General features: G+C 18.6%; 3 protein-coding genes across 3 annotated transcripts; 2 read left to right on the top strand and 1 right to left on the bottom strand.

Moving 5' to 3' along the window:
- Positions 1 to 6,712: 6,712 nt before the first annotated feature.
- MKS88_000292 (uncharacterized protein) lies at positions 6,713 to 7,696 on the bottom strand (the record flags this gene model as incomplete). Its single annotated transcript, XM_067219275.1, has 2 exons — positions 6,713 to 7,483; positions 7,610 to 7,696. The coding sequence occupies 2 exons, from the start codon at positions 7,694 to 7,696 to the stop codon at positions 6,713 to 6,715; spliced, it is 858 nt and encodes a 285-aa protein (XP_067070383.1).
- Positions 7,697 to 17,150: 9,454 nt separating this feature from the next.
- MKS88_000293 (PIR protein) lies at positions 17,151 to 18,874 on the top strand (the record flags this gene model as incomplete). Its single annotated transcript, XM_067219276.1, has 3 exons — positions 17,151 to 17,177; positions 17,318 to 18,586; positions 18,710 to 18,874. 3 exons carry the CDS (start codon positions 17,151 to 17,153, stop codon positions 18,872 to 18,874), a joined length of 1,461 nt encoding a protein of 486 aa, XP_067070384.1.
- Positions 18,875 to 23,008: 4,134 nt separating this feature from the next.
- Positions 23,009 to 25,594, top strand: MKS88_000294 (uncharacterized protein; the record flags this gene model as incomplete). Its single annotated transcript, XM_067219277.1, has 7 exons — positions 23,009 to 23,017; positions 23,154 to 23,213; positions 23,492 to 23,737; positions 24,009 to 24,240; positions 24,492 to 24,594; positions 25,165 to 25,355; positions 25,434 to 25,594. 7 exons carry the CDS (start codon positions 23,009 to 23,011, stop codon positions 25,592 to 25,594), a joined length of 1,002 nt encoding a protein of 333 aa, XP_067070385.1.
- Positions 25,595 to 27,953: the final 2,359 nt, after the last annotated feature.

A 27,953-nucleotide genomic window follows, 5' to 3' on the forward strand; every position in this document is an offset into this window, starting at 1 on the left:
TTAGTATTTTTTTCATTTTTCTTTTATGTATTTATGGTGCGATAAAAAAAAAATATATATATATAATATCTTTTACAGCAGACACAAAGAAAAATATCTTTAATAATATATAATAAAATTCTTATCTTTATTTTGCTTTTAAAAATTTATTTTTTATTAAAAAAAAATAATTTGAATACATTTATAAATATTTAAAAAATATAGTTTAATTATTTAATGTGGAACAATAATTAAATATTTTTTTATTGATAACTTATAAATATGTTAAAATAGAAATAAGTTTACTAAATATTTCCAAACATATATTTCATGTAGTAGCATATAGAATGTAGAGAATATAGGTAATGAATTTTCCCTGTATTTAGATAACCAATTTTAGCGATATTTTTATTCTAATAATTCTAATTTTAAAAACCATTTGTTTTCAAAAATTGGAAATTCATGTTATATAATATAAATTATTATAATATTCTAATAATAATAAGGTTAAATAAAGCATAGTTACTACAACAGTTTATATTATATTAATTGTGGCGCTTTAATTATTTAATAATCTATAATGTATTTAGAAAAATATAATTTACAAGATATTACAAATTATATAATATAATATATATTTAAAAATTCAATAAATGAGAATTTTTTATTTTTATATAATAATTTTTGTAAATTACGATTTTAAATTAAGTTTAATTCATATTACTTGTAAATGAATTGTTTTTAAATTCTACTATATAATTTATTATTTATTTCGTTTTCTAAATAAATATATATATATACTTAGAAGAAATTTTAATATTATATAATTAAATAAAAGTAATAGTATATATTAATACTTGCATAACTGCATAATTATTAGAATATCATTGTTTCAATTATATATTTTTTTATATAATAAAAAATAAAAACACATATATTTTTTTCTTAACATTTTATTACATTAAGCACATATAAGTAATAACTATAAAATAGAATTAATTGAGGAACTACGTAATAGTACTAATAAAATATTAAAAGTACGTATAAACTTATATATTACAACTTTGTCATACACAATAATAATAATAACATACATTCATTTTATAGTAAAAACACAATTACACTAATTTGTGTTGAACAGTTCTTAGAAATAACTTGAATACTAACTCGCGCATCTAAACCAAAAATATATTTGTAAATATGAATTGTATATAAGAAAACAGTTTGTGTTTTTTGTTTTGTTTTATTTCATTTACAAAATGAGAATTTAAATATAACTGAGTTCTTATTAGTTAATATAAACTATGTATCATTTTGCATTTTTGAAATAATACTAAATATTTACTTATATATTTATAAAAGACCATAAATATAGTACAAATATATAAATAAATACCTACATATGATGAAATGCTTGTACAAAATATATATTTATTTCGATTACTATTGATGATAATTTAGATTTTTACAAATACATATATTGTATTTTTATCATTGTACAATTATTAGAAATCAAATCCACCCCCAAAAAAAAGAATTTTACATATTTAATAATAATATATGATTAAAATTAATTCATTAATATAATCATAGAATAACATAAAAAATAAATTCATAATATATAACTTAAGTTTATTAAATTTCAAATTAATATATATTTAATAGATTTTCACTAAATTTAATTAACACTCCAATTTGGAATATTAATAAAATAATTGGTGTTAACTCCTTTCATACATGTTATTATATTGAATCCCTCAATTAGTAAGAAGTTATAAGCATAATTAAAAAATATAATTTTATTTTATACATTTTTAACTGTACATTAATTAAATCTATAAAAAATAAAATATCAGTTAAAAAGGCGTTTAAAATTAATATATTTTATATTATATATTACACAAAACGTATTTTATAGAATAAACATGTTTTTTACTAAGCAATATATATCAATACTTAAATACATAAAAATTAATCTCTATATACTGGCTTCCTGTAATTAAGCTCAAAACAAGACTCATTTATTTTTAATTTAAAACTAATATTACATTTTTCTTATTATTTTAACAAATAGTCAATTTATAATAGAGTCAGATATATAATATAAAGAATCATATACTAGTACAAATATAAATTATCACAGATCTACAAAAATTATATAAAATATGCTAATATATATTCATTTAAAAACAAAAACATAAATATTCCTACAAATATATATAAATTTACAAATATACAAATTATTCCATAAAATTATATTAGGCTACCAAATTAATTTAAAATATAAATTATAAAATATTAAAATATTTAATTTCAGAAAAAATGAATATAATGTTTTATTGTTAGATATCAAAGAGACCACGTAAGAACATGTGCATTTATAATATATTAGAATTATATATATGCTTCTTAAGTATATCACTGAAAATATTAAGGCTATTTTTACTTATTAAAGACGTTCTTACACATATATACATATTCTCTAATATAAATTTAACTCAGTCATCAACTTGATTTTTTTATACCTTTCGTTATTGCAAGAGATCTTCTAAATTCTTATCAAAAATAGGATATCTGTCATAGTGATATGTATCCCAAAGGCCATTATGCCAGTATAGGGTTGTATTGTGTATACATCTTCCAACATTACAATTAATTTTATAAGTTCTATAAGCTTCTCGTTTACATTATTTAAATATCCCATTCTTCTTACTGTTGAAGAAGTTATTCATGACAAAGAAAAAAGAAAAAATATAACTCCAAATCCATAGCTTCTACATTTTATTTTTTAATGATATACCACGAAATCTCCTCTTTTTTTCAATCAAATCATCATAATTTCTTTTTTTAATCAATTTTTTTTCAAAATGAAAGTGTTTTCCATCAAAAATTTCATTATTATAATCCATATTTTCTGTATAGTACTGCGACTTATTTAATAAACTTTTTTTTGATTGTTTATTTTTTTTTTTGTTACTTTTTCATCATGAGATAAGTCTTTCTGTTTGTCAATTTCAGAATTTGGGAATCTTTCTTTTAAAAGTATATTATTTGAATCTTTGTTATGTTTACATTTTTCCAATAACATATAACGTTTTATATCTATTTTTTTATCATACTTACAGTTTCCGTCCAAAAAATTGCCAGATATACACTAAAAATTCAAATTAAATAATTATATTTAATAATAATAAATAAACTAATGGTAAAATATTGTAATGATTAATACAAAACAAAAAAATTATAAATAATAAATATTATACTTATATGATATTGTTTTACCACATAATTACTAAAATTGCTTATCCATGATAGAATGATAAACTTAGCAATTTTAATAAATATTTTTATATTAATTTTGTGTCTTATTATATATATCTTTAATACTATATTATATTAAGGAAAATGTTAACAAAAATATAATGTACTTCCAATAACAAACAGCTCTATATTTATTAAATTTTTTTTTTTTATAATACTCTCATAAAAATATAATAAAATATATATAATTATAATTAATAATACTACATATAAATAGTAACATAACTTTAGAAATATATTGTATAACTAATAATGTTATATTAATATAAATATAAGTTTTATAAAAATAAATTAACTAGAATTTGTTCGTATATAATTAAATATATATTTAATTTAATGTAGTGTATTAATTAGGTAATGCTTTTATTAATTATTTTAGGAATAAAATAAGAAATAAGTAAGGGTTTTTATATTGTATGTAAATATTGAGTTTATCTACTACATAGAATGTGCAGTATATATATAATATATTCTTCAATATATTAACGTAATAATTAATAATTTTAAGGTTGTTATCATAATAATAATTCTAAATTTGTAAATATTGTATTTAGGAAAATCTATATATACTTTATAGAACATTAATTATTATAACACTATAAAAATAATAATAACAAAATAAAACAAAAACTTTGTGTATTATTACAATTATAGTAGGGGAATTAGTTTCTCCTTAATGACAATATTTTATGGTGTATAATTCTTTTAAATGATGAATTTAATCTATACTACCTAATCTATAAAGATATAGACACTATAAAGCAAACAATAATTCATTCTTTATATTTGTACTATTATTTTTAAAAATTACAATTTTTAATTTTGATTTATTCCATCATTTCTCCATGAAAAATCTCTATGTTCGAGTACATTATATTTTAATTTTTTATTTATTATATATATATTTAGAAGAAATACTAATACGGTAGAAAAAGGATAACGAAAAAATGTTGTTAAAGATAAAATGTTTATAGAAATATTGCATGCAATTATATTAATTAATGAATATTCCAAATGAAATGAATTTACAATTAAGTATAATATGTATAATGAATAATTTGCACACAAAAAATAGTATAAGACAAAATAATTTACTAAAATGTATGTTTTAGTAATTTTTCTATTAATTTCAGAAGGTATATGCTATTTTTTATATATTCCTTTAAAAATATGTTATGTCAGGAACAAGTATTAAACGTGAACTAAAATAAATAAACATAAACATAAAAACAATAATCATTTATTAAAAAAATTATAAACAAAAAATATATTGTACCCAAATATTTGCGTTCTATATGTGTAACTTAAACAGCGATAATTATGAAAAAGATATACTCACAAAATATTATTGTAATAATCTGAAATATATGGTTATATTGTAGTTATATTTAAAATAAATTATTTATACAAGGTAATAATAAACAGAATTAGAAAATGTTAAAATATTACAAAAATTAATATAATTATATTTTTATAGTTTTACATTATTTATACTTTTACCTTAACATATATTCAACATCCTTATCTATCTTTTTATGTTACAATGATTTGAGTATTTAACGTTTTATATCACATAAAATATTGCCATATAAAATATAATCCATTACCTTTTTAAAATGTTTAAAAACAAAAATATATGTATTATGGTATTATTTAAGAAAAATAAATTCTCTTTCTAACATATTCCTCTTAAACATTTAAAAATAAATACAAGTTTTTTGTTTTTTCTATATTTATGATTTCTAAACAATATTTTAGTCTATTTTTTTAAAAATAAATCATATTTTTTTAAATTATTTATGATTTTACTCAATTAAGCAGTAATATACAAATAAATTAAGTTCTTTATAAAAAATATATTTTTGTCCTTAATATATATTTACACAATAAATGAATTATGCTACTACATATATATAGTAGTATAAATATAATATTATATCATCATTCACCTCTAGATCCAATATTCTTTCTTTTAATCCTATCTTATGAATTTATTATGTATACTAATATATTTTATTTTGTAGCTGGTAATGTGTTCAACACTTATGCAATTAGACTAATTAATTTTTTTTTTTAAGTATTATTGTCTATAATGTAATAAAAATATTTTTTCTTTTACAAAGGAAATTATAATAGATTTTTTCTTCTTTTTTTTAAACAGTAAGTAATTTATTAATATTTCTAATATAATATTATTATACTTACTTAATAAAAACTTTTACAATAAAATATTGAAATTTTTTTAATAAAACTAAAATAAAACTTATCTAATTAAAAAAAAAAAAAATATAATATGCATATTAATTATCAATAAAAAAATAATACTTCTTTTAATATCATTTTATCTAAAAATTTACATTATAAATATAAATGTATTAGTATTTGTCAATGTAATTTAAATATATTTTTTTATACACCTTTAAAATAATAAAAACTCTTCAAATGATACATTTTTATACATAAAAAAAGAGGATATAAATATAAAATATTACTTGCAAATTATTAGATGAATGCAGAACAAATATATATTTATCCTTGACACCTAACTATAATTCACTTTTTTAGTGACGTATAGATATATTTAAAATTTTACTATTATGAAAGTCAAAAAAAAAAAAAAAATAATTTATATTATCTATTATTATATAAGTACGTTTAATTCATTAATATAATCATTTCATATCGTAAAAAATAAAAAATAATAACTTGATATATTTAATAAAAATAATGATTTAATATATATCTATATTTTCTCTTTAAACCATTAAAAAAAAAAAATAAATGTTTGTTAAAAGGACGTTTAAATAAATAAGTTCTATAACACATTATTAATAAACGTATTTATATAATAATTATTAAATATTTCCTTATATATTATATATGTATCAATACAACAATATGCATTCGCATTTAATTGTTATATGAAAAATGTAATACATCTTTTTTTAATATAAACCTAATTAAACATTTATTTAAATGTATCAACAAATAACCATTTTAGATTAGAAAAGGATCAAATAAAAAGACATCTTATTATAGTTAAAATATAAATCACTACAAAATGGTGATAAAATTGTAAAAATTATCTTTTTATATAGTAATAATAACGTACAAAAACATATACTTATACGAATTTACTGTAATACATTAATTTACCCGAAGCCATTATTTACATTAAAGCTCAAACTATAATTTAAACTACAAATAGAAATATGTTAAAACATTCTAATTCACAAAAAAACTAAGATAGAATTTTTTTAACTTGTTCATAAAAAATTCCCTTATCTGTATGTTAATATATAAGAATTAAGCAATTATTTATATGCTTATTATATATATTTATATATATTGTAATTATTAGTTCACATTGATTATTTTATTACAGAAAAAAGTATGTAACTCATTATTAATTTTATCTTTGTCTGAACTTTATTCTTTCATATTTTTTAACTTTTTTATGATAATAAAAAACCCTTGATATAAGTGTTATACCTAATATTAAAAACGGTAAGCCATATATTAGTATTCTAAATAATCTTATTAATACATAAAATTCATTGACATTTACAGACGATTTTCCAATGGGCTTCCAAAACCAGTCCGAACTTTTCAGCGACTCATATACTGCATTCAACCAACAACCACTTTTTCCCCAATTTTCTAAAATGCTTGAAAATCCTATTGTACCCCACAACCCATTTTGTTCATCTACGAAACTCCATGATAAATCTACTATGAGAAGTACTGATAACAAAAAGAATATTAATAAAGATAAAACAAATAGTTGTACGCATTTTTTACGTATTATTTTTCTGTAAGACTTATTACTAATTGTCTTGTTGTTTTTAAGAAAATCCATAAAATCCATTTCTTTGAATATTTTTTTTTCAAAGTGGGAATATTTTTTTGTTTCAAACATACACTTGTTTTTTTTCATATATGATTTACAGTTTCCTCTAAATTCTAATGGAGTTCCATTTGAATGTTTTCTTTTTCCAGTGTACCCTTCCATATTATTAGATATATCTTTTTTTTTCTTCATTCCATTATTTGTCATTTCCTCTTTTAAACTTACGCTACTTGAATATTTATACTGCTTATATTTTGATAGTATACGATATGTTGTTCCATGAATTTTTCTACTATAAATGTAATTTTCATCCAAGTATTTATTAAATGTACTCTAAAAAATCAAAAAAAGAAATGAATATCAAAAAAATAAATAATATCACACTAAAAAAAGTAATTACAAAAATAAAACAAAAAAAAACAAGAATAACACAAATATATTTAAATAATAATATCGTACCATATAGATGTAAATATAACATATCCAACTTAAAAGGGTAAACTTAGGAATGTTAATAAATAACTGTGACTTTATTTTTTTTTCCATTATATAGAACTTTAATATAGAAACACACGAAGTAAGAATATAATTAACAAAATATGGTACTCTTTTAAAAATGAAATATACAATTACTTTTTATTTAATCTGTTTTTCATATTTTTTAGTAAAAACATAATGAAAACTATGTAACTATAATTTTTTTTACAACTGAGATAATAAAATGTAAATTTAAATGTATATTATAAATTTTTTATCTTAACTATATGTACATAAAAATAAAATTAATTAAAATGAAGTGATTTAAATTAATTAATAAATATACAAAATATGTAAATTATTAATTTAATACAGAATATTAAGTAAATATTTATTAATTAATTTCAAAACAAAATAAAAAACAATATATTTTAATTCTTAATATATCGAAATATTGAATATATAGAGAACGTAGAGAATATAAATAATGCTTTGCTCTATATTTAAGAGAAATATTACTATTTTTATTGATAATTTTCTATTAATATTTTTAACATAAGAATTACATTTTTGGAAAACTTGTTATACCTATTAAATTATTAATTATTATAACAATATAATAATAGTAGTAACAAATGAAGAAAACTATAATATGTACGACCTTTTCTATCATATTTTTGATAGCTGATACATTAGTTAATACATAAATTTATGCATTTATTTTATGGACAATAATATATTTTAAAAATAAAATATATAACATAGGAACTAATCCACAAAAAATTCTTACTTTAAGCGCAAATAAGAATTTATATTTTATCGCTACTATATAATTTTTAAATGGAATAATTTTTAATTATATATTATTTATATTAACATTTCTAAATGCAAATTTTGTAAATTTAAGGATATTATTCAATTTTTTATTTTTTAAAATATATATATATTTTAGCAGTAATATAAAAAAAAAAAACAAAAAAAAACTATGAATTAATTCCTATATAAAATATACTAAATCCTAATAACTTTGGTTCACTAATATATTTGCATAATAATATTTGGAATAAAAAGAAATTTTTATTTTTGTTACTAATTTATTTTGTAATAAATATTAAATTAATTCGTATATTATATTATTAAATACACTGTTATGCAAGTGTAATCAAAATATAATAAATGTATTTTTTCTTTGATTTGTAAAACTTCATAATAAGCAAATTAATTGTCTACCATGTATGTAACCATTACATATTAAAATTGAATTATCAATTTTTGAATATATACTTCTAATAACTTGAACCTGAACCAACAAGAGTTAAATACAAGCTTATGTCATATAAAGAAAAGATGTGACTTCATAAAATATCATAACTTTTAATATTTATTAAGATAAAAATATATAATTAAAAAACATTAAAAGTTGTATTAACAAGGTTGTTAATTTTGCTAAGTATATATATTAAAAATATAAGGTTATTTGCTTGGTTATTTTATTTTATTTTTAACTAATATTAAACTACATAAATAAAATATAAATATAATGTACAAATAAGAGAAGATGATTTTAAAAATATTTTTGTTAATATTACCAATGAATTTATTTACAAGAAAAACAAAGATATAAATTAATAATTCCTGGTAAAACTAATTTTATTCGTACATGCTTAAAAAGTATATATAAGCTAATATTCTAACAGAACAATTCTAAGTTTTTGATATAAATACTATTCAGGAAAAACAAAAAATGAAATGCCTTGTTTGGTGCGTACACATATTATTTTATTAGAATAGAAAGAATATGTCTATTTGAATGTGTACATTAACACATATTAGAAATATAATTATTAAATATTTTTTCTGCATTTTCTAATAACAGTTTAGTATATTTTATATTTTGTACCTTTTAAAAAATTATTACATAATAAAAAAAACATAAATTATTGCATAGCATATAATAATATACAATTCACGGAAAAAAAAAAAAAAAATACAAAATTCTTTTTATAGCACAAATTATAATCTAACATGCATTATATACCTACAATATGATGAACGTTTTTATATTAAATAAATAATTCTATTCTAAAATTTAATACGCAAACAAAATTTTGATGTTTTAAAAATTTGTATCCAATATAACTCTTTTATATATTCATACCATATTATTATTTAAGGAATGCTAAAGTTTTTATATAATTTAAATAAATGTATTTTATTTTAATACTAAAATAAGATCTAAAATAAGATATATTATATTTTAGAATCAAAAAATTTATATATTTTTTTTCTTTCTTTCTTTTTAAAAATTATAAATATATAAGTTCTTCAGTAATGATCATTTAAAAAAAAAGCATAAAAAATAAATGCAGCAAAAAAACATCTTTATAAATTATTATAATTAAAAAAAAAAACTTACAATAAAAAAATTATTTTAAATAATATAATTTAGAACACAAAAGGAAATAGATAAAAAATACTAAAATATAATATATAAAATAACATATAATATAATTTAGGAAAATTATTAATGCTTTATATTACTTTTTGACAACTATATTGAGAAGGTAATAGTACATGTATTTTCGATTAATATATAAATAATTAATATTCCAAATCATATATTTGGTGTTAACTCTTGTATAACAAAAATAAATTATATATAGATGAAATATATCTATAAGTGTAGAAATATTTATATTTCATATTATTTGTTGAATATAGTGAATATAGATAATTATAAAAATATAAAACTCTAAATGTTTTATAATAACTATATGACAATAAATTGATGTTAACTTGTGTAAGCAAATTAATTTTCTAAAAAATAATATATTAGAAAAATATATGTAAAATCTTTAAATTTTTAGTATGCTGTATAATAGACAATATCCTAATGTATATCACAAAATTAATATAATTATTCTTTCACTTTCAGTTTTCACATTCATATAGTATACATATTTATATATATATTAATATAAATATATATAAAAAGATTTTTCGCTCTTGACTTTTAAATTATTAAGTATAGTTATTACTTTTCAGCTTTTGTTACTAATCAAATGAAAAAAAATTAAAGCGTTTTTCTATTTGTTTAATATATTAAATGTATTTCTAATACATTAATATAATTTTAAATTTTACTATTTTTAAAGCATCAATAGAGTATATGAATATACACAATAATCCTTTATAAACTTCTAATAAACATAAAAAAAAAATAATTTTTATAAATTCCATCTCATTCAATTATCTATTAAAAAATGTATAAGCACACTACAATTTTAAATATATATTTCAATCCCTTTTATATTTCAAAATATTTCTTAAATTCTTTTTTGTATATATATTCGGTTAGTTATGATCCATTAAATATTACTAGGTCAAACAGAAATCATTTTTTCATATATTACTAATAATTTTATTATCTATTTCTAATATAAATCAAATCTTTCGAATTATAATTTATATATATATTTTCTTAAGTACACTCTGTCTGAGCTTTTTATATTATTATTATTTCTATAGTGTTTTCTGAAAAAAACATATCTACGAATACCCTTTTTAATTTTTAAGAACATATAACCTACTTTTATTCAATTTTTATATATATAAATTTTTTTTTTTCCACATATATATTTAAAATAGATTTCTTCTTATATCCAAAGTGTTTGTCTATTTTTAGCACCATTTCTAAATGGATATATTGGAAATAGTAAAGAAGAATAAATATAAATATAAGCGTAAAAAGTGAAATAAAACACAAAAATCATATATTCATTATATATTATACACTAATTAAATATACATTCAAAATACTTTTTACATGTTAATTCTTAAATAACATTCCTAAATATCATATTATTCACTTATAACTGACGTTCCTCAAAAAAATGCTGTACTCAACAAAAAATTATATAGAAATATGTAAATTGTATTAAAGTTACCGAAAATTACTGAATAAAAAATTATCAAAAAATTAATAATTATTTAAAATCATTTATACCTATATAACAAGTTATAATTGTACAATATTATACATATTCTATATATTGTATATTCAATACATTTTGACAAAATCATGCATTTAATTCATAAGCTATAATATAACTTCTATATAATAATCATATATTTATAATTACATTTATGTTACTATTTTTATTATTTGTATTTCATAAATTCAGCTTGTAAATCACATAAAAATATAAAATTCAATCGTTTTCCGACTTCATAAAAAGAACAGAATTTGTTATTATAAATACTCCACATATTTTGTAGTTTATACGACAATAAAAAAACAATATATTTTTAAACACAGAAAATCGTATTTATTTTTATAAACTTGAAATATAAAATTTTCATATTATTAAATAAGACATTTAAAGTAAAAATTATAGAACAATCATATTACTTTAAATACTAAAAAACAATATAAATGAATACCTTTCTCCTTTATACAAAAACAGAATATACAAGTTAAACTTGAAACAAACAAATAAAAATTATTAATTGTTTACATATATATATTTTTTTTATTTTATTTACTTATTATATATATTTAAGAATAAATCAACTTTTGTAATATGCATAACAATGTTTTGATACATTTGATACGTTTTTTCCAAGTTAGTCCTAATGGTCTTATGTAGAATAATGAGATATCCATATTTTATTTTTTTTAGAATTACTATAAAATATATTTGGAGCATTCTTTAATATTTTTTCCTCTGTACTTGTTGAATATTATATATACGTTTTTCATTTTTGAAGAGTCTATAACTAAAACATTTTCCAAAAAAATTAAACTAATATACACATTAACAACAAAACATATATATATTTAATCTGTTTTACAATTATAAATTTTTATTAAAAATAACATACATATATTTATACATTTAATTTATAAATATAAACAGATGTTATTCTTAGTAGAATAGAAAAATAAAAGAAAAATACAAGCAGTGAATAATCAACGAAAACAACAGTGTAAAAAGGATCTATCGCTATTTTTTCTTCTTATATTAACGCTCTTATTATAATTAATTTAAAATTTCATTCTTTACTTCTTATAACACCAAGCTTAATTAGTGTAGCTTCAAGCATTATTTCTTTGCTTTCAGTGGGACTTTAATTTATTCGCACCATTTTTTATAAGACGTTATATGGATAATGTATTATATTACATTTAAAATAATTTTAACATTTTTCTTTACAAATTAAATTTTGTCTCTTAAAACCAGTATGTTATTCCCTTATGCAGTTTCTATATAAATTGTTAATATAAGTAAAGTACTTGAAATTCATATTACAATTATTATTCTTACTATTTTTATTAGTATATTTAATTATATGATCATAATTTTTAAAAAGGTTGATGCAAATATTTCTGTTCATTCTATCCTTTAGTGTTAATGATATTAATGTAAAAGCAATATGATACATCTTATAAATATTTTAAATTAATATCATTTACTTCCGTAAAAACTTTTCTACTATCATTTTAATTACCAACATTTTTTCTATTAATACCAAATGTTTCATTATGATATCGAAAGAGACTTACTAGGAATAAGAGCAACGTGCTAAGGATTTTCCTCTTTATTCGTAATAGATAATTTTTTTAAGTTTGTTGAAACTTTTTTACAAAAATTCTTCATATTTTTGTTAATTATATATAACTTATTACATTTATTATTAATATTACTTATGTTTTGCTGTCACTATTTATTTCATTATATTTTTTATATGAGGACACCCGTATTAATATACCTTCATATAAATTAAAAAAAAATAAATTGCATAAATATATAAATGCTTTCGTTTATGAACGAATTTTATTCATTTCACTTTATTAAAAATATAATACATAAATCATAAATCATTTATAATTTTTATAATAACAAATAAAAATGCATTTCTTTCTCTCTTAAATTGTCTATTATACTTAAAAATATGATAAATATACAAAGAATAAACCTTGTTACAGAATTATATATATATGTAATTTATAATGGATTTTAATCTGTTGAAATGTTATGCATTTTCCTATACTTATTATAAGCTGAAAATAAATATGTAATAGTAAGAATAGCATATTAAATGTTCTTTAACATATAATTGTAGTAGTACTAGCATTATCTCACAAAATAAGTATTTTAAATAATGATATAAATAAAATAAAAATTAAAAGTGCAATTTCCTTATAAAGTGAACTCATATAAAACACTATATTTCTTTTTAAAATTCTAATTTATTTTGATCATTTCATAAAACACCATTAATAATACATAATGGAACAAATCGTATTTAAGTTATATAATTATAATCTGTATTATGTACTAAAATGTTTAACTATTTATACTATATAATTATTTAAAAAAACATGCAGAAAAATATGTGTTCTGCATACAAAATATAATGATTATATTCATCTAGAAATAAAAACTTTCCATGTTCAAATATATAGAATTATTAATCATTCTATTTAGTTACATTTAGATTTTATAAAAATATATATATATATATATATATCATTTTTGACTTATTTTTATTAAAAAATAAAATACGTAATAAACATTCTTATAAATTAGTAAATATAATATAAATTATAGATATCTAATTACAAAGAAAAAATATTTATTAACAAAAAGTAAATAATTATAGTGCTCCTATTTATAAACGAGTATGTATTTTATTATTATAAAAATGTTTTTGCTATATATATTAATTTTAACATAACACTAAATTTGAAATATTAAGTTATTATGTAATGCTATAGTTTCCATTTATTATATGGACTTTCAAATATCAGTATTATATGTATATTAAATATAAATGTGTACTATGAATTATTCAGCATAAAGCAATATTTCAAATTAAACCAAAGAATTCTTCTTTAAAACACTATAAATAATGATGACGAATTTTTTTCCTTATATTTCCTACATCATAAAAATATGTTGCGAATTATATTTAAAACATAATGAAACAATTTATGCAAAACATGTATTACGTTTTAAAATAAAATATATAACAATTACTTTTATTTTCATTGATGAAATAATAATAATAATAAATTATTTTATTATAGTTTTTAATTATATATTTTCGCGTATTTTATTCATTTCTGTTACACGTTATATTAATAACATTAAATGATATTTATGCCAGTAAAAAAATAATCAAATAAATTTTTTAAATTAATAATATTTTTTTTAACTATGTTTCTTCTGAAAAAATACCAAAACACAATTAACAATAAATAATGTATATACGATTAGAATTGTTTTTTGTATCTTTTTAACTGTTATCGCAACTACAATGAATAGTTAAATATATTTTTTACGAAATATTCAGAATTACATTTATTATAAATATTATTATCTTCATATTCGAATTCAAGAATACAATATAAAAAAAAAAAAAAGAAAAAAAAAGTATCAATATGTTTACTAACCAGCTAATTTTACAAGCATATATTATGAAAAAAAATTGAACATATAAGTGTGGATCACTGAAAAATTACACAAATTATAAAAAGAATTAAAAGAATTATAATATTATAATAGGGGTTATAATTAAAATTAGATAATAATATTGTTAAAAGATATTAAAAAATTAATTCAAATTTTATATAAAAAACATAATTGAAAATGAAATATTTACTAAGATAAATAAAAAAACTCTTTTTAGTGAAAATGAATAATAAAAGAATTAAAATGTGATACTAGTACAATTTGGACTGTATGATTATCAGTTAAGTGATTTATAATAATACTATTAATGAAATTACTTAAATAATGGTTGAAAAATACAAAAATCATTATCTTAATCGAATATACCTTATAAATTAAAAGTAATATAAATGAAAATATAACGCATTATACCTAAAAATGTATGCATAATATAATTAATATTACTATTTGATACATATAATATATTAATTACAGTTTGTTTTACTTATATCACAATATTTTATTAGAAATCATTTATTTGTAAACATTCATAATATTCTTACTATCAGTATTATAACAAAATAAACAGTAAAACATAATATTTTTAAGCAAAAAGAAAAATGTAATATAAATAAAAAAAAAAAAAAATTAGATAAAATTATATATACATTATAATGTTAGTTATTTTGAAAAAACAAATAAAGTCATTATGTCATACATAAAACTCCTAGAAGAGAGAAATTCATTCAGTTTACATATATAATACTGATGGTATCTTATACCATATTTTTATTCCAAAATATTTTATGATATTATGTGATGACTTTATGGAACATATCCTATTAGAATGCACACAAAATTAACATTTTCTATTGCAGAATATTACCTACAAAAAAATGAAAAATAAATTTTATTAAAATTCTATTATATTTTTAGATAAATATATTTTTAAGTAATAGAATATGTATAAATAAGATAACATAAAAATGTTGTGAATATCATAGTAGCATAATAATTCCTTTTGATAATTATTTTATATCCTGAACATAATAAAAAAAATATTTGGTATATTTTAAATCTTTAATCTATATTATATGAGTTCATTTTAATATTATTATAAAATCTTATTTATATTATAATAAAAATAAGTGTTAAACCTTAATTTTTTTAATAATATTTTTTTAATAATTTAATGTAATATTTTTTTCTTTATGATCGTATTTTTAATATGTTGCATACATAAAAATCAATATGTTATTTAAGGATAAAAATAATGCAAAGAAAAAGAAAAATTAAAATAATATTTTGCATAGTCCATAAAAATTCAAGAAACGATTTTATTATAATAAATTCATGAGTAACTCTTTAAGCAGCACAATTACAATTGTTAAATCTTTTTTAGTAATAATTATTTTTTTATCTAATTTAAAACCAATTTTTTTTATGATTAATATATATATTCATACATATTACTTCTATCTCATTTATATAAAAAAAATGTTATGTATTTATTCAGAAAATTTTCTTAAAAAAAAATACATAATACAAAAACATCCGGAAGAGTTTCTACAAAATAATTAAAGTAAAATAGTACTAAACGTAAAATCTATATAATTATTTATACTATAGATATAGTTATTATGCGGAAATTTATATATAGACTATATATTAAAAGGACAAAATGGATAAATACATATATTAAAAAACTAAAATAATCAAAGGATATTTTATTATGTTACATATAAATAGAATAAATAAAATATTTACAAATAATATATTCACTTTTAATACTATAGTTTTTACAATAAATTTATAAACTCATTCATTTATTTGTATGGAAATTAAAAATTAATATTTTATTAAATGTCACAGGTGTTATGGAATATTAATCCTTAACAAGAATTATAGAATATCTCCTGCTAACAAATATTTATTTATTTTTGAAAATTCACAAAAAAAATTCATAATATATATCATTAATTTTTATATCTTTATTTTTTATATATGGCTAAATCAATATATAATGTGCTGACATTTTCTTGTATTTTATAGTTTTCAAAAAAAAAATGTCAGTTTCTAGTGATAACGAATGGGTATATATTAATTTTTATAAAAAACATAATTAATATCTTATAATTTAAGTACTGAATACCACTAAAACACATTTAGAAACACTTCTATAATAAAAAATTATAAATTTACATCTAATTCATTATCCCCACTTAATTTATAGGATAAAATTTTAGAAGGGTCTTTTTCATATAATATATACAAAGAATTAGATAATGATGTTGAAGAAAAGAATTATGATGATTACTGTATTGCATTCAATAATGATAAAGATAATACTGAAGAAAAGTGTTACAATCTCTGTAAAAAAATATTAAGAAATACACATATTTTATCTAGATATGTTAATACAAATAATTTTACAACTCTCTGTTCACATTATAGATATTGGACGTATTATAATATAAAGAAAATTTTAGGAGATGATACAAATGATGATAAGGCCAAACCAATAATTAATAAATTTAAACAGGTTCGAGATAATATTAGAAAAATTTCTAATGCGTTATATTGCCAATATGAGTTTAATGATGATATTATAAAAAAACTAAACGATATGAAAGAAGAAAAATATTTGTATGATTATTTTCAAAATTATGACAGTATTAGAACATCTGACACATGTAATGTTGTTACACTTGATAAATATGAAAAATACCTTAAATATATTATTAAATTATATAATGAGCGTAAAGGGGAGGATGCATGTTGCTATGGTTCATTCTTGATAGACTGCGAAGACTATTTTAAATGCGATGACGAATTTGATCCTAATATACTGTTGTCTACATTAAAATCTACCAAACAAAAAAAATGCGATAACTTGATGAAAGCTCTTCCAACTATAACATCCGGCGTTACATCACGTTCAAAGAGTTCCCTAACAAATATTACAGGTTCAATTTACTATTTCAAGTGTACTGATTATGACGAAGACAAAATTTCAGATAAAACAAAAGAAGGTGGAAAACTTAATTGTCATATTTTTCTGACATCTGATAAATCTCATTTTATGCCATTATCACCTTCTCTTCAAGCTTCTTCGACATTTGGTCCTTTTACAACCTATGGACAAAGAGGAACTTCTGTATCTGCAGAATTACAACGTAATAACCTAGTATCAAGCGGAATCTCAGAACAAGCAGATCAATCATCTTCTTCACAGTCATCAGATGTGAACTATAAGAGCTCTTATAAAGATGCTCCATGCCAAAATCCACTATTAGCAAGAGATGTATCAGAAAACTGCAGAGAGCCGGATGTTCGCGAAACTGAAACTGTTGGAGTAAAATTGAGTTTATATGCTCCCGGAAGAAGAATTAGAATTAAACTAAATAGTGACTCAAACACGTTCAAAAACAATTTTTTTCGCGTGGGAATCGCATTTACTCTGATAGCGGGAATCATTTCCACTATTTTCCTTTATTATAAAGTAAGTAAATGTTCTTCAATAAAATCCAAAATATATTTATTTCCTATTTTTAATTTCCATAAAATTTTATAATTAATGAAAAAAAAAATTCAATATATCTTTTATTATTCATTTTTATAATAGTTTACTCCTTTTGGAAGATGTTTTCACAAAAAAGTATCAAGGAAAAAAATAATAGACGATTATTATGATGATCCGTATATGCGGAAGTTTATGATCCGTGCTCCAAAATCGAATAAAAGAAGAACTGGTAATACTGGATTACAATTTTCTTATTATTCTAGGTGAAATATTGTTTATTGACTTCAAATAAATGCAAAATAATTTAGAAAAAGCATATACTGAAAAGCTCGGATGATGAGGTGACATGCTGACTTATATTAAGAAAAAAAATAAAAAAAATAAATTATATTCAATTAAAACATAAAATAAATCTATATAACATACAATGGATAAGTGAAAAATTACCCCAGAATAATAATGATATATAATTTTAACTATGAGGTAGAATATATATGTTAAAAATTAATTAAATATAGAAAATTTGTATATAATATGATACATATAAAAATAAAAGAAAATTCATAAAATTAACATAAGTATAGTAAATAGTAAATATTTTATCACATATAACAAATAAAAATAAAATTATACAAAATATGATAAAGAAAGCAATATGTAAAATTGTAAAAATTTGAAAATATAAAATGTATTACCACATATAAACGCAAATTCAAAAATTATTTTGCTTTATTCAACTATACAAAAAGCCTGTTATAAAAAAAAAGTATAATATTAAAAAAAATTCCTACATAATTATCAAGAAAATTTAGCGATGAATGAAGACAAAAATTTTTTTTTTCTAATTTAAAGAAAATTTAAGATATCTTTAATAAGATTACATAGAACTATTTACATAAAAACAAATAACTTTTTTTAAGAATTATGTAAGTATTATTAAATATCCTTTCATACATCCTTTTTTATTTAAATTTAATAACTAAAACTCGTTAATTTATTTTATTATTATTTTTTCTTTTTGCTCGTTTTCTTTTTTCTTTTCACTTTTCCATATATTTAAGTATGTGTTAAAACTTAATTAGTACTTATTCGATAAAATTTTGATATGAATATTCTGTATTCTTCATCAACATCAAAAATTTAATAAATCTTTATGAATTATTATAACATAATTTTTACAATAATAATATGAAAAATAATTATTTTAATAATTAAATAAAATTTCTATAGACTTAACTTTTTCGTTTTTGAAAAATAATCACAGTTTTCATAAAAAAATAACGTAAAATAAAATGAATTAAGATTTGATTATAAAAAAATGCAATACATAATTATTATTACAATGCATTAACCCAATCAATCAAACGTTCTTTTCTATCATACCATACAGAATTAATAACATTGCCATATGAAACAGAATATCCACATTATTTATATAATATATACATAAGATAATTATCTAAGATACGTTAAAAATATATTATTTTACTTATTTTATTAAGTATATAAAACTCATGAATTATTTTATTAAAAAATATATTTGAAATACCAATAGGCAATTAAATGCATACAAGTGATTAAAATATTAAAACCTCATTGCTCTGTATGTTTCATATTGTACTCAAGTAAAGACTTAGAAATTTTTACAGGAAAATTTTATATTTGAAATACATAATAATCATTCCTTCTTTCATATATAATCCCTTTATTTAATACATGTATTATTTAGTATATTCACTATAAAATTGAAGGATATAAAATATATCCGTAAATATATATTAATTAAATAATATAATAACGTTAACTATTGCATCAGATGCTAATAATAAAAATGATATTGTCAACATATTTTATATTAATTAATATTAATATCATTAAGTACTTATATTTCCACTTTGTTACAAATATAGAAATATTCTTCTTATTTTCTTTTTACCTTTTCATGATAATAAATTTAAACTATTTTAAAACATTTTTTATACTAAACATTGTTTCTAAATCCCATTTTTATGGACTTTTATCTATATTTTTCATAAAATAAAAACCTAAATATATGGAAAACTTGAAATTTATAAAAAAATGAAATGCTATAAACATATTGTTTCAATAATTCAGAAATTAGAGGAAGTACGTTATATAAATGAGTGCTCAAACAAAAATTATTAAAAACCACAATTATAAATGATAATGCTATTATAACAATCATTTTTATGCTAATTTGAAAGCTTTTATTTTTTACGTGTTATATTTACGGTTCAATTATTCTTCTATTTTATATATGTTTATTGAAAATTTTATTGTATTCACTTATCTAATGTTAGCTAAATATATATATTATAGAATAACTCAAAAAAACGTTTTAATAGAATAATTATATAGTATACTGCTAAAAATTAAATAATTTTCTGTGGAAAATAAATTCTTGTTATACACAAATGTAACAATAAATTATATATTATATCAAAATACATATAAATATTGTTACATATATATTTGAAAACAATTATTATGCAAATCCTTCCACATTATTTCAAATTTTGAAAAAATCATATTTTTCTTTATGTTCCTGTATTCCCACCAATTATCATACCTCCATTAAATATTATGTTTTTTCAAATATCTAAAATATTAAAAATGACTATTTAAATATATAATATCATAAAAAATAAAAATTTATTTTTATATATATTTCTCCTTATATTGTTATTAATTAGCACATTTTAAAAAGAAATTGTATATAATGTTATTAATTAAAACAAAAAGAAATCGTAGAAAAAGGAACATAAAAATTTCATAAAATTAAATTTCAAAAATCAAAATAAACAAAAAAAATGATTCTTTAATATAATAAATTGATTAGAGATAACTATACTAACATAATAATTTATATTAATAAATATTTACAACATTGTGTTATCAGTTAATATGAATATATTTTTATATTTTTCTCACCATAATTTATCTCTCATGAACTTGTTTCTAATAAAGAACTAAAATTAGAAGTAATATATTTACATAATTGACTAAATCTATGGCTAATGGTAGTACGTATAAATTGTTCTGTAATTTTTAATTAATCAGTTCATATATTAAAAAGAAATATGCATTAATACATAAGTATTTTTAATTTTTGTGCTAATTAAATATTTTTTAATACTTTTAAAAATAAATTTTTATATAGTTAATTAAAAGCAGAAGAAAATCAAAAAATGAATGATATCTTTTTATAGGCTAGTAATTCGAATTTAACTATACATAATTATGAGACTTCAATGTTTTTTTCATAATTTAATATGATACATCATGTCATTTACATAGAATTATTATATTAATATTTTTTATTAAAAAGTTATAATTTATTTTACTTTTTTTAAACATAGAATAAATAATATTTATATAAGGGTACCTAATAATTTTTCAAATTCTGCATGAACAATCAAAATTATATTTAAAAATTAATATTCTTAAAACATATTCTATTTATTAAAATTTATGTAAAATGGAATCATTCATACATAAAATTCGTAGTGAACATATACTGATGAACATATATAAATAATTAATTAAACTATATTAAAAATATTCCATTAAATAAAGTAAACAGTAAATAATTAAATTTTATATATATCATATACATATATAATATTGAGTGTCATAATTAGAATTTAATGCTATGTACTTTTCACAACTATATGGATAAATTAGCTTAATTTATATATTATAATTTCTCATCTCTATAAATGACACAGTATATGTGAAAACATGTACACATTATAATTATAGAAATATAATAATATGTATCCAAAATGAAAAAAAATTAACGCAATGAAAAATAAACTTACATCAGTTTTAACAGTTGCTTGTTTTACAGATCAATTCCCGAAAAAATGGAAAAATTATTTCAGTAATGTAGATAATAATATTTACATGTATGAATCTACATTGAGAAAGATGGGAAAAAAAAGACTCATTACAAACAATTATGGTAATTTTATATTATAAATTTTATATTACTTAGTAATATTTCTCATATGTAATTTTTTATTGTTGACTATTTCGCTTTTTCCTTATAAAACGAATATTACTTTTATATAAACATATATATATATATATATATATATATAACTGTGATTTAATGTTAAAATATAGTTAAAACATATTTCCAGTTGTAATGTATTAATTTACGGCAAAAAAAAAGCTAAGAAGCGCATATAATAAAATAACTATACGTCCATTTAATTCATAGTTCTCATATAAATTCATTTATAGTTGATAAATTTATAGTTTTTTTCAGTACATATTAGCTAAAAATTATATTTCTAAAAAACTAAAAATTATATACTATTATTTCTCTTTCAGATGATTATATACATCCACCTATAGTCATAGTATAATTTCATCATGAAAGAGGTAAAATTTATTCCTTAATATTCCTATGTATGTATGTATATACATATATATATATATATTATGATAAAAAAGGTGGTAATACAGCTAACATTAAAATTAGTTCTTAAATAATTCTTAATAATTCACTTGAATTTAGAACAGCAGTGAATTATGTTTTGGAGGAGGAGAATATGCAAAAAAGTTGAGATTTATAAAGGTTAATGTTTATTTACATAAATAAAATACTTCCTTAATTAAATTGAATGATAACAACTTAGAATTAAATGTTTATCATTTGTTAATTATTTAATTAAGGCAAAAGATAAACCACCAGAACATGTTAGTCAATCACAAAACTTGGAACAATTACTTAATAATTATTTACAAGGTCCTTTTAATTAAGTTACTAATTATGACAGGTGTCCTTTGATTTTATATAATAATTGTAGAGAACTTTTGTAATTATCATATGATGCTCAAAATTTCTGTGAACAGAATCAAAAATATCTGAATGATATAAAATACTTTAAAAAAGGGTATATATATGTACGCAATAGTAATCATGATTATATAATTAAATGTAAAGAATATAAAACGGGGTTTCAAAATATGAAGAATCATTCTGATAATAATAGAAAATTTAATAATGACAATTACAAAACTAAAAATCCACAAATCAAATTTCGAACGCAAGGAAATAGCGACCTAATTAATTCCCATACATTTAATAAAATACTCCAAGTTTAGTCTTGGGAACCACTCCTTGCAAAAAAGCTGTAATTAAAGTAAACGTTAAAAAACAAGAAATGTATCGAACGTCTGGTCAAATAGAAGAAGGTTAAATGACAAAAAAGAATCAAATAGCAGAAAATGACAAAATAGTAAAAAATGGCGGAAAAGTACAAGAAGAAAAGGCACAAGAACATCATCTAATTACCAAAAACAGCATCAAGTGAACAAATATATTAGAACTCAAGGTCATAGATGACAACAGAAAAGATCTCTCCTTTAGGATTCATCTGCAAAAAATACAGATGATCGAGATGTACAGTCACAATCTGCAATTGATTCTATATCAGCAGATTCCAAAGGTTTTGAATCTCCACGAGAAATTACAACTGATTCTGCAGTTATAGCAAATAATTCAGTCTCCTTAATATCTCATAATATTGATATTATTTCATCACCTGATAAAGAAACTCTTCCAGCTTTACCTTCTTCAAAAGAACCCCTTACAGCTTCAGGTACAATTAATACTCTTTAATTTTCTTCTATTTAAAGTAAATATAATAAATAACAAATATTCTTAAAACTAACTTAAACGTACAGTAGAAAATTTACATATAACACACGTATCACCTGTTTTAATAAGCATTCCTGTTATATTTGTATTTTCCCTTTTTATTAAAGTAATATAAAATATAAGTATTAAAAATGTAATAAACATTTGATTATTGTAATAATTTATTTTATAAATCTATTTTTTATATTATAGAACTCTTTAATAAGGCTATTAAAAAAAAATATATATATATATATAAAACCAATGAAAGTGAAATTCCTAAGAATACTAATATCTTCATATTATTACAGGATAAGTAAAATTTTAACTCGTAATGATATGGAACACCATACATATGATGAAGAAGAAATCAAAAAAAGAATAAAAATACAATAAGATAACAATATAAAAATTTTAAATATATCAAATAGAACAAAGGATAAGAATAAAATCATTAGAGAAGGACATATGGAAGTACTGAATGAAAGCAGAGATAATGTATTCTAATATAACAAAGGGGATTTTTTAGCATTGTGCCTAGAGAACTTCGCAAAAGAAGAATATAAATCATATACTAATTTAACAAATGATAAACTCTCCACAGAATATTAAAAGTAAAAATGATATTGAAAAACAAAAAATTCCATTGAATTAATGAACAGAAAAACATGGAAATCTTTGTGAAAAATTGAAAAAAGAGATTGGTTTAATAATTTGAAAAATTAATGAAAAAAGAAAAAGCTTACGTAAAAGAAATGGTAGAACTAAAAAAGTGATTTTCAAATGAATATTACAAAGATATATTTTTATTAAGAGAAAAAAGTCTACAGAAATTGTGGATACCCAAATAGGCTATTATTATAGAAAAATATTTCGAACATGACAGGCATAAAAGACTGACAGAGGAGTTCCAGAATACGTTAGATGAATGTATAAATGAAGAAACCATAAATTACGTATCACTAGTAAATATAGATCAATTGCAGAACAAAGAAAATTATGAAGAATTATATATATATATAAAAAAAATTATTAACAAAAATGTGTATTCTAGTACTATGACAGTATTAGAAAAATGTAAATAAGAGAACTTTGAAAATAAAGAATCATATTTGGATAGTTCCATAAATGAGTGGAAAACAGAAGATTATTCAGATAAAAAACAAGAAATTACAGAAAAAATAATTGAATATAACATAAATGATTTAGAAAATACAAGAAATAAGGAATTCCACTTTCACACGGAGGAAGACAGTTTCATTTACGATATAGAAGAGTGGATAAGTGAAAATGAAACATATAAATTCTTGAGTTAATTACAGTACAGTATATAAATCCTATGAAGTAGCAGAAAAACACACTTATAAATTCATAAGTGTACATCAATCATATATTTAGATGATATTTAAAAAAAAAAAACTGTTAACAAAAAATATTATTTAAATTTTGCAATGCCTGAAGGAAATAAAGAAGAAGAATATAAAAAAATAAAAACGAAATAATAAGCATTAATTATGAAGTATAAAATGGAAGCATTTAAAATACATTCCAATTAAATATACGTTTCTTAAATGTCTAGTATTATCCATTAGAACACTATGTTAATACTTGATTCAATGAAAGTATTAAGATGTTAATACACATATATATATATAAAATATTAATACTAATGATTTCAGAAAATGATAAACGTTGAAAAAATTACAATTTGGAATTAAAATAAAAACAAAAAAAACTTTAACACTATTCTTGAATTCATACAATATTATTTCAAAAATTTATATAATTCTATTTTATTCCATTACTTCTTAATATACACTTATTTTCACATTTATAAATACAATTCTTTGTATCTATTATACATACCAATTGTTTAACAGTTCTATGTTTTAATTTATATATAAAATTTTCTCAAAAAAAAAAATTAATAAGAAAAAAAACTTTTCATATACTTGAAAACATAATGATAATTTACACAAAAACTATATCATAAATTATATCAAAATATATATATACTATATACATAATAAAAACATCTTAATCTGTTATGAGTTAATAGATGTTACATATTAATATCGTTCATTTATTGTATGTATTTAAATTCTCATCTGTTAACTGTATTTGTGTTCATTATAATTATTTTTTCTCAAAATTAAAAAATCCTATTTAAAAATTATATTTTTCTTTGAGAATTTCCTTTTCTACATAATATATATAATGCAATAAACAAAGCACATTCACATATATATATATATATATATACTGATAAAAAAAAATGTTCTTTATTTAATTTTACAAGTATAATAAAAAGATACCATAAATAAATATGCTCTATAATTTACTACAATTGTTGGAAATATTTTCAATTAGATAGTGCTATAGAATAGAAACCATTTCTAAAGGATTGAATTAAATATTACATAAAATATAAATAGCTAAAATGTAAAGTAATTATTAATAAGGATTTATGAAATTTTAATAAAAAGAACAACCTTATGGGAAAACATGGGAATGATATTACTAATTCTTCCTACAACATTATTATTCAATTTTCGTGTTATGATATTTTATCTAAATACATTTTATTATATTAGCATTTTCTGTCTTCATTAAAAATATGTTATTAACTTTTAATATATTATGTAACTTTGAAGTAATTACTCATATTCACATTAAATAAGTTAATTTTTCCTCTTAAAACATAAACCATTTTTTATCTTGTAAAGCATATTTCAATAATCAAAAAAAGTTCCGAACTAAGATTTTTTATAGTATTTTACTTCCTATTAGTAAAATTTTTTTTTTTAAATTATCTTATAGCATTTTTCCAAAAAATAATAACTTTTTTTAAAATTACGATTTTTATAATATAATCATAAATAAAAAATATTTTCCTTAGAATATTTTACTAATATGGCAAATAATATTCCTTTTATGGAAATATAATAATAAAAAATTATATAAGCAAATATTTATGCTGTTTTGTTTATATGAAAATTATCAGAATTCATACCAAAGAAACAGATACATAATTTTTTTTTTCAAGAATATTTCATTATATTTATTCTTATTTTTTAATATAAGAATTATTCAATCATAAAAAAAATAAAATGAAAATATGGTAATAATATTTCTTTTAATTGAACAATTATTGCTTCAATGATCCCATGGATCAGAATTTATTTTACTGAACTTTTAATAGAAAAAAAATAAGAAAAGCTTAAAATATTAAGCAAAAAATAACATAAAAAAATGAAAAAATAATTGTCATATGTAAGCGAAAACATAATTGACATAAGTGAACGAAAAAATAATAGACATAAATAAATGAAAAAATAATTAACACATGTAAATGAAAAAATAATTAACATATTTAAATAAAAAAAATAATTAACATAAGAAAATGAAAAAATTAATAATATAACAAGTTTCAAAAATTTAAGAGATAAACTAAGAGAATAAAAATAATAAAAAGTAATATATATAATACATAAAATAAATACAAAAAAAAAAAAAAAAATAGAAAAATAAGGAGAATAAAGAATAAGATTATAAAGGCTCCGAAAATAATATAAAAAATTGTTTGAAAAAAAAAATAAAATAACATAAAGAAAATACAGTCCATTTTAAATGATAAAAACTTTTTTATTAATTTCTTATTATTTCCATATGTGT

The sequence above is a fragment of the Plasmodium brasilianum genome (genome assembly GCF_023973825.1).
Source record: "Plasmodium brasilianum strain Bolivian I chromosome Unknown PB_00_15, whole genome shotgun sequence".
Classification (NCBI taxonomy): domain Eukaryota; phylum Apicomplexa; class Aconoidasida; order Haemosporida; family Plasmodiidae; genus Plasmodium; species Plasmodium brasilianum.